The 9,992-nt window shown below is 39.9% G+C and overlaps 1 protein-coding gene across 1 annotated transcript; it reads left to right on the top strand.

Annotated features, from left to right (window-relative positions):
* The first annotated feature begins 4,339 nt into the window (after window positions 1-4,339).
* mesd (mesoderm development LRP chaperone) lies at window positions 4,340-8,083 on the top strand. Its single transcript, XM_070831920.1, has 3 exons — window positions 4,340-4,508; window positions 5,744-5,976; window positions 7,267-8,083. The coding sequence occupies exons 1-3, from the start codon at window positions 4,353-4,355 to the stop codon at window positions 7,532-7,534; spliced, it is 657 nt and encodes a 218-aa protein (XP_070688021.1). The 5' UTR covers window positions 4,340-4,352; the 3' UTR covers window positions 7,535-8,083.
* Window positions 8,084-9,992: the final 1,909 nt, after the last annotated feature.

Raw genomic sequence — 9,992 nt, 5'->3', positions numbered from 1 at the left:
TCCCTGCGGCGTCAAGTGAGCCGCTAACCGCGCTAGCTGCACTCAGAGCGGAAGCTCGGGTTTTCAAAATAAAAGCAGCGCTTTTGTTTTCAGAGTGAACAGCTTGGAGTCAGTTAAAGTACACCAGAGTAGAATTTGCAGATGTTGGAGCAATTGATAGATATTGTAGACTGATTTTGGTATTGTTAATGCTCTATATAATGAGCTACGCTACTTTTAGACCTGTGAATGATTGATTCAGCATTTAAATACTGTAATGTTATTCCTGACAGCATGAGAAGCTACTCAAATAGACCTTTGTTTTGGGAAGTAAACATTTGTATATGATATATAATTTAGCCATTTAAACTGTCTGAAATTTCAAAAATCCAAATAGTTGGAAAAAATGTAGACTTTGTTTTTGACATCTCATCAAATTGTTGGCTGCGAGGACTAAGATTCAAGATCTGGGCTGAGGCAGCTAGATTTTATTACAATTAAATACTCAGAAGTTGCCACAGTTAGTGGTGAAGTATTAAAATCTGAAGTCAAAGTACTCAAATACTCATGTAGGCTACAAGTGAAAGTCCTGTATTCAAAATTATGTTTAAGTAAGACTAAATAAGTGTAGATCATTATTCAAAGAAAAAACTAATCATAATGCATATTCTATTCTATTCTACCTAAAGTATTAGCCTAATTGGCATCGTATTGTTGTAACTGGTCGAGATGAAGCTAATTCTAACTACTTTATGCACTGTTGGCTGGTTTATTCTGCAGCAAAGAACCATCATTTTGTAACATGATAACTTTTTAGCATATCTGTACAGTATAAGTATACTACATGCTTATTTCATGTATGATATTTCCCTCTGAAATATAAAGGAGAAGAAGTAGCCCAACATACAATGAAAGTGGAGTAGAGTAGCCTACATAATGTACACATAGTTATTTTACTCTAACAGCTACTTCTGGCAAGGGTTCGTCATTAAAACCTTTATTTTGACAGCTCCGCCGGATGTTGTATTGTTTACGCTGACGCATTTGACGTACGCAGGCCAAGCCCCAACGTCTCGCATGCTTGTCATCTACCGGTGCCATCAGCATCCTAAAGCTCTGATCCAGCTCTGTGTGACCGTCAGTTTCCTACAACTATTCCACTAGTCAGAATAAGAGTCCTGACAGTGGACGTGAGCCGATCCTGCCGCTGCTGCTGCACATTTGGGAGAGATCGGGCAGAGGAAACATACTTTCCGCTGGATCACGCAGTCACACAGCCTAACGAGGGTTGTTTCATCTCGACACGACAGCAGGATCGGCACCGTGACGACCAGGAAGAGAAAACTATGAGCTCACGTGTCACATGCTTTAGGGGCAGAACCTATTTCTGATTTAGTAAAGTTTCTCCAAACTCATGTAGGAAGTCGTGATGCTTTGTTTAAGTGGAGATCAGACATTAAACATCGTTTTAAATGGCACGTAATTTAGTATCGGCGTGACTGTTTATTCACACACACGCACACGCACACACACACACATGCACATGCACACACACACACACACACACACACACACACACACACACACACACACACATATTTGCTTGGTGTGGGAAGTTGAAGTGACACAGCAGCATGGATAATAACCCCCCACACTGCTTCATAATCTCACACTAGTTTTTCTCATGGCCGGTGAAATATGAGTCCTACATCAGTTGAAAAGAATGACGTCCGAGTCGTCGTCCAATCACTAAACGCCAATGTGGACGGTATCCAATCACAAGAGTCAATGGGAGGGGCTAAGATGAAAGGGAACCAATCCAGTTGCAGCATGGGCGGGACCTTATTGTATTTAATACCCAGCTGTAGGTGAATGATGCAGTGTGAAAACCAAAATGTTATTTGTATTAATGAAGACATTCTTTAATAGAGGAAGATGACACCAGTTTATGACTGGACACTGTTATAATGTGTTTCTTACTTCTGAACAATATGTGTTTACATGGTCATGAGTTTTATTATTTTGTGTTGAATTGAACTGTATATTACATTCATTAATTTCCATCTGTGTAAGTTTTTTTTGTCTGCGTAAAGTTAAGTAAAGTTAAAGTATAAATGTTCAAACTATGCAGAATGGTCCCACAGGGTTTTTTAATACTTGTATTTTTTGATTAGTGGTTTATTGTTTGATATGTTGTTTAAAGATCTTCGTACATCCTTAGTCCACACCATAGACTGTATTCACCCACAGACTGACCTCTCACTTCCCACTTCCATGTCTTTCATAAAGGTGACATTAAATTAAATAATTGTATTAATTTAAGCAAATGTGCAAAACATTCTAAATGAGCTTTTTTTCTGCTTTAATTGGTTTTACATTATGCTACATTGGTGTGTAGTATAAAATGGAAATACTCACCAAATCAGCGATTTGGGAGAAAGATTGCTGATATTTTTTAGCATATTTAGCTGGTTAGCATATGCCACCTTTACTGTCCTTCTTGCTGCCACTGTTTATAATATGTTTTAAATGGGTGGATGGATGAATACACAGATATTCAGACAGACATTAGTCAGCTTGTATCTTTGGAGGAACATTACAGGAATGGTGCATCCTGGGTATGGTGGTCTAATGTCTGATAACCTGTGTGTTATAACACATTAATGTCTTGTGTGTCTTTCATGGAATCATGGACTGTGTATGTTGTACGTGGGGAATGATGAAGCTCAGGTATGTCGCATGCTAACAAACCGTATTCTCCTCTTGGCAGGATGTTGTGATGAACACACTGTGAGTGACTGCGAGTGCTGATGACTGTCAGTGGGACTCGCAGCTGCACAGGGCACAGTGCCATTGGGTGGAGCCGGCCAGAGAGGAAACAGCTCCACAGTTTGTGTCAGCCAGGCTGATCTCTGATCTCCATGACCCCATGAGCTCTGCTGGCTGTCACACACTGTATCACAGTGTCGCAGTGATACAGCCACATACTCACAGAGGGGGAAATAATGCTGATTTAGTATTGTAGCAGCAAAGTTACAGTAACACTAATGTAGGCCTGTCAGTCTAATAAAGGCCTTTATGTCATCATCCACTGTGTTTCCTGCCTTTGAACATGATGCTATACTACACTGTTGCCCATAAAGTTGGAATAAAATGTTTTTTTTTACCGCTTCTCATGAAATGATTGTGACAATGTGATGTATTCTTGATAAATAAAGTGGATATCTTCTCAACTTTATTGATCAAACTCTTCCAAACATATCACAGTGAAACTTAAACCACAATTAACCTTTGGAATCTGTGTATTCAGGCTTTAACAAAATTGGGGGTATTGAACAATTATTCCAACTTTATGGGCAACAGTGTATTTAAAGGTTAATCCTTATTGTCAGAAAATCTCACGTTCAGAAAGCCAGACGTGTTTAATGTGGGTACTGGACAACTGGTACACCTTGTCACCACTCTTGTTTTGTGATACTAATTAACAGCAGCAGTATTTATTTGCAGTTTGTGGATGATTGTTCTTCTTTTGACTCCAGCCTTGACAGAGACAAGCACTTTCTTAAATGGGTGAAAGAATATTCAGCTACAAACAGCTGTTGGTACCTGATTTGATGTGCTTTTTGCCAGCCTGCGTTTATTATCAATTGGTTATTAATTAGATTTGGACTAAACAGAACAAATGGAATATGCATCTGAAAAACACTGGAACAGCATTTGAATAAGTTATTTAATTTGTTAGATTCATTGAACTTCAGTTGGCTGAACTGTGTATGTTTGTTCACTGATTTCATTGAGACACAAGTAAGTGTCTTACATGTGTCTTTCATTCAGTTAATTATTTGCATATTATGTGCATGAGAAACTTTACACAACAGTGGATAGCTAATGGACCGGTGTGATACAAAGTCATAGTGTTTGAAATGATCCACATCTGTGCACTTAGTTGAAAAATGTCATTGTAGAGTGACATATTAACCTTTACAGATTGAATAACAACTACTTGTGTTATTTAGAATTAAATAGAACTGATTAAACTCAATAAATAAATTAAAAAACAACATAATTTAAAATGCTTTCATTTGTAGCACGTGTAGAATAAATAATGATAATTCACAACAGGATGGAAAGTGTATAAGAGGATGCCTTTAAAATGCCTTTAATACGTTTTGAGGATTTAACTATAATTAAACAATAAGGATTTAATAATAATGATAAAAATAAAATAATAAAATATTTGTAGTAATTCTGACTTTATTTTGAAATTCCACCCATGTGGTGTATCTGCTTCCGGCCTTTCACAGCTGTGACACGCCCCTCTCGCTTTGTGACCGGCAGACCTCAGAGCCAACCAGAACACACCATCTGTAAACATGGCGTCAGACTTCAGGTTGAGATGTGTTGTGCTCCTGCTCTGCACGTATTTGCTTTGCATTTTAGCGTCGGACAGCAAAAATGAGCCCAAGAAAAAGAAGGATATCCGAGACTACAATGACGCAGATATGGCACGGCTCCTGGAACAATGGGAGGTACGTGATATTGTTGGTTTCATTCAGCCAGTCTTCAGACAGTAGCTAGCTACTAGCCTAGCCGCGAACAAGAAATGCAACAAACCGCATGTATTAGTTGTGTGTACAAGTTTCAAAGTTCGAACCCGGAAGAGACATGCTAGTACCAGAGAGTATCAACATTATGACAGTGCTGCTTGTTAGACAGCATGGTTGTCTGTCAGTGTAACGGTCGTGCTGCATTAACTGTCGACACTACGGACTAGTTTCTACTCTTCTCTTCATGTTTCTTGACGATTCTTTGCTTTCTGGAGTGTTTCAGTGGTCAAATAATTATCCAGCATTTAATCCCCTACCTATTATCTCCAATTTAAGTAAAAGAGGCAATTCCTACGAGTTAAATACTCTTCAAACAGTTGAAGTCCCACTACTCAAGTAAAATAAGTATTATCAGTACCTGGGCAGCGCCACTGTGTTTTATTACTACTTTGTGCCATTGATTGATTCATGTGTAAGCAGCTTTATAGTGTATGTTAATCATACATTTCTGTTTAAGGACAGAGGACTTAGGACAGAGTTTACTTGAAACCTCTTCATGTTCAGAACAATAATAGTCTGTGTTGACTGATCTTTGGAAAACTTTCCATTGCTTTGGCAGAAAACACATTCATCCACCATTAAGACTTTTCCATCCATTTCTCACACGTTCCCATACTATTTAAAAAAAATAGAATAAAAAAAAAGAGCACAATACAAATTGAATGACAGCAATTTGGTGCATCTGGTTTAACATCAGTGTAGACCAACCACATCTAATTTCCATTTCCCATTATAGCTGCAGACGTACCCAGGTGTAATACAAGAGGAGATACAAGAGTATCTAGATAAGCTCTGTACATGTATGTACTGTGTATATAAACTAGGACTACTTTTGTGTCATTTGATGTGTTCTTGAATACTGAGGCATACTGCAGCATTTCTAATTATTATCTATAACACAACTCAAACCACGAGGTAGCACATTCTTATTGGCATTCTTATTTTGGAGTAGAATGTGGATATAAGTATGAAATCAAAGATCCTTTAAAGACGATAGTGGTTCATATAGTTGCGTGATGAGGTGGAAATGCTACTTCCTGAGGTCTGACCTGTGGTGACAAGATATTTTTGAATGTGGTTTGGCACAGCGTCAGGAGACAGTAAGACCTGGGAGCTGTTCCAGCATTAGAGCGTCATTTCTCCTCTTTGTTCCACAGAAGGATGACGACATCGAGGAAGGCGACCTACCGGAGCACAGGAGGTCTCCTCCTCCCATCGATTTCTCCAAGGTGGACTCCTCCAAGCCAGAGGAGCTGCTCAAGATGTCCAAGAAGGGCAGGACTCTGATGGTTTTTGCCACAGTGTCGGGGGATCCCACTGAGAAAGAGACGGAGGAGATCACAGGCCTGTGGCAGGGCAGCCTCTTCAATGCCAACTTTGATGTTCAGAGGTGGTTACTCATTGAACTCATTTAACACTGACAACATGGAGAGCAGTTAATGATTGTTGAAGTTCCTGTCAGTTGGCCCATCCAATTAATCAACTAATAATTGCTGTCAACTAGTCAAACATTGGTAGCCATGCATGAACAAAGCCTGATTAAGCGTTAGGGCTTCCTTCCTGTTTGTGCTTCAGTGACATCTGGTGGTTTGTAGAAATTATAGCAGCTGTTCAGAACTGAGCCAAAGCACTGACAGAGCATCTAGCTGGCCTCACACTGCAGGTTCAGTCCCATTAATGCCTAATGTCATCTTCATTCATTCATTAGCTTTTCACCCACATCTCGAACTTGTCAAGGGGGTGAACTAAATATGGAGCTTTTGATCATATACAACCCACATAAACATCAGTCATCTCATCATAGAGTTTATCACTAAAAGAGAGCTTCATTGTATAGAAAACAAAATGTAAGGTGGCCTTTTTGTTAATTAACTGGCTGGTTTTGGAAAAAAAACTTTTTTTTCATGCAGAAATAAGTTTGTACGCAAACTTGCAGTGTTTAATTCTATTCAGACCACCACTGCAGCCCTGGAGATGAATTAAAGGGAAATAATAATTCAGAGAGCGATGGATGTTATGGATGAACATTGTGTTCATACCCTTTATGACTTTTCATCTTTTAATCTTTTTTCTACTGTAAGGTTACACGGGTGAGTACATTTTTTAAAAGCCTTTAAAATTCTCATCTTCTAAATGCGTATCATCAGAATCATCATCATACTTAAATCCCTGCCCCCCTTCAGCTCCTTCATTTCAGAAAACTCCACTTCTTTCAATTTATGATATCATGGTTTTCAAATAAGCACTTTGATGTACAAAGAAAAAATTCCAGACCATTTTACTGTCAAAGTGATTCACAGAGTCACTCCTGTTCAACCCATCTTCTTATATTCATCCTCTCAGCCGTCACACAAGCAGAGGCCACCTGTCAATCAGATGCAGGGGTCCAAACTTCCAGAACTCTTCTCCTATTCTATATCCTATACCCTTATGGTAGCTAAAAAAAGTTCTGCGTCCACTCGTCAGTGCTCTCTGCCTTATTAGGTTGAAATGCTCCCGTACTTTAACAACCTCACCATATTTCACATTTCTTCTTCTTCTATTCCTACATTCTCTAGAACATTTTCCAGTTCCTTTTTATTAATTAAGCAGTTTCACAGCAAACAACAGCAGTACATTAAGATGGAGGCTAGTCTGCAGTAATGAGCAGTACCTGTTTCATCCGCCTGTCCTCCTGCAGGTTCGTGGTGGGCTCCAACAGAGTGATCTTCATGCTGCGAGACGGCAGCATGGCCTGGGAGGTCAAAGATTTCCTCGTGGCCCAGGAACGTTGCATGGACGTCACCGTGGAGGGACAGGTGTTCCCCGGCACGGCTGCCAAGAAGGACGACGGCAAATATCAGCAGCAGAATGAAGTCAACGCCAAGAAGAAGGGCAAGAAGAAGACGGAGAGCAAGAAGCCGGACTTGGAGGGGAACAGCGCCGGGCATCTGAAACAGGAGCTGTGATGGAAGAACACAGAGGGAGAGGCTGAGTCACAGGTCGCTGTTCTTCTGGCCGTAGACATACACGACCATTCTGTGAGCAGTGAAGTCATGAGCGGCTGCAGGACCATGAGAAGATGAGGTGGTTCACAGTCGGCGGTATAAATACTGTTGGGAAATGAGCCTTGACTGCTGGGCTTGTATAATAACTCCAAGATGTGTTGTCTTTTCTCCACCTCTCCCTCACTGGAACATGCTACAGTGACAGGTACAGCATTGTTCACATGATGTCAGTGCTGTCTGGTTTCCTTAGTTATTTTCTGTCAGTCTGTTATCACCAAATGAACCAATAATGCACATGTTATGCACAACCTTTTTCATTTTTGATCTTTGCCAAGAGCTACGTGAGGTACAGGACGTGTTCTTTCATGGTACAGACATTCATCAGACCTTCATGTCCTCTTCTGTGTCACACTGTTCACGTCCAGCTGCTCCTCAAGATTCAACACAAATGTAGCACATTTTCTGTTTGATTTTTCACTGAATATGAAAATAAACGTTTTTATATAATCATCTGAAATATCTTTTTATTGCTGAGGTTTGAAACACATCTTCTGTAACTTCAGTGTGGCTACATTGCACCTCTCATACTTCAGTGTAATAGCTAAAACACTGCATGCAGTGTAGTCACCTGAATGCATCATTTCCTTCGTTTCCAAGACTAAACATGCATTTGCATGAAAAGCACGCCAGTGGAAAAGAAAGAAAGAAACAGTATGTAGGCAAATCAGGCTGTGCAAAGCCTTTCGACCACATGGTCATCCTATTTGATTTTAACAGAATGGACCAGGGACTTTGTCACAATCATATGTGAATGAAATGTTTGGCTGATCACATACTTTTAGCCATGTATTTGACAGAATCAAATATATTGTTGATCTACATCTTTATGGTTGGTGTGATGATATTTTGAGGACAGCTTGTGTCTTCAGAAGTTACATGCACACAAGAAAAGTTGAGGAATTGATCATTGATGATGTAGATGTGATGACCTCACAGGTACAGCAGAGGCAATGTCAGTAATCTTTTACTAGAACTCTTATGTCTATAGTGTAGGACTAGATTTAGTCATGGTGGTACGCACGACCTGAAGTATAAATTTACTATAAAATACTGACGTTTGACCAGCAGGGGGCAGGGGAGCATTATTTTGTGTCTGTATCTGAAAACAGCTCATGATAAACCAAACATGGAAAATGAATCTTGCAAAATTCCCCCTGAACTAACGTGATGTCTTTTTGGACGTAAGGTGTTCACATTTTAGAGGAACGTCCCTGGAGAATAACGATGACATGTTTAACTTCCTCTGCCTGCCGCCTCGTGTTCCCAATGAGTATCACCTGAGGTGTGTAATGATAAATACTGCTTAACGCACTGTGGAAACACACAGGGAGGCTGGTGCAAATCAAGGGAAGAGTTTCACACCCATAAAGATTACACGCTGCGCTCTAGTAGTATCAGTCATGCACATAGCTTGTTGCTGTGATAGACATCTTAACACTCTATTGCATTAATTATTTAAACTTGATGAGAATGTTTAATGGTTTGGGTTAGATGGTAAATTGTTGCACCAGTGCACGAGAGGACTCAGCTCAATCAGCGTGATATTAGCCAAAAACTCTGTATTCAAGACCAGTTAAGGGGAAAAGTGGTTTCAGCTGTGTATGTGCTGATGGTAAGCCAAAGAGAAACCTTAATCATATGTATGTATTTGCCATCACAGAAGCTACAGGCCTACATGCTAATTTGCTGGTGCAGGTGGCTTCATGATGTATTCTGAAGGAGTGATGTCGCCCTCTGGTGGTGCGTTGCATTCAAAGTCTAATCAGATAGTGCATCATAGCAATACACTATGTTGTAAATTATAATTTACACATAAATCTATTCAAAAAACATTGTGAATCAGGCAATTAATTAATGTATTTTTCAGTATCATCATTACTTGTTTGATCACAGTAATCTTGAAAGACATGATAATGATAAAAAAGTCTCTCTCTCTCTCCCTGCACTTCTCCACAGAATCAACGATCCAATTTTTGAAAATGAGGGTGAAGCAGCTGAAGCAGACCCAGAAACGAGAGCAGCAGTGAGTTAGTGGACCCAGAAGAATTGAATGATGGACCATTGACCAGTGCTGAAATAGTGAGCCAAGTATCTGAATCTGACGCTGTGCTGGTCGACCCCACTCAGTCAGTTTTAGCAATGAAACAGTACGAAGAAGACCCCCCAAGGTCGGGGGGGGGGGGGGATCACACTTGATGCATATAGATAAGACTTTATTAGGATGTCCCAAATGTTTTCTCTATTAGTAATGTCTATATATGTACAGTGCAGCACAAATTCAGTGCCTTAACTCTGCTCATTTCTTCTCTGCTGTATTTCAGCACCCCCTTAAAACCAGGCATAATACAAACAATTGGTT

The sequence above is a fragment of the Pempheris klunzingeri genome, chromosome 1 (assembly GCF_042242105.1).
Source record: "Pempheris klunzingeri isolate RE-2024b chromosome 1, fPemKlu1.hap1, whole genome shotgun sequence".
Taxonomy (NCBI): Eukaryota; Metazoa; Chordata; class Actinopteri; order Acropomatiformes; family Pempheridae; genus Pempheris; species Pempheris klunzingeri.
The sequence above is the reverse complement of the archived record's forward strand: the minus strand, read 5'-3'. Positions and strand labels throughout refer to the sequence as shown.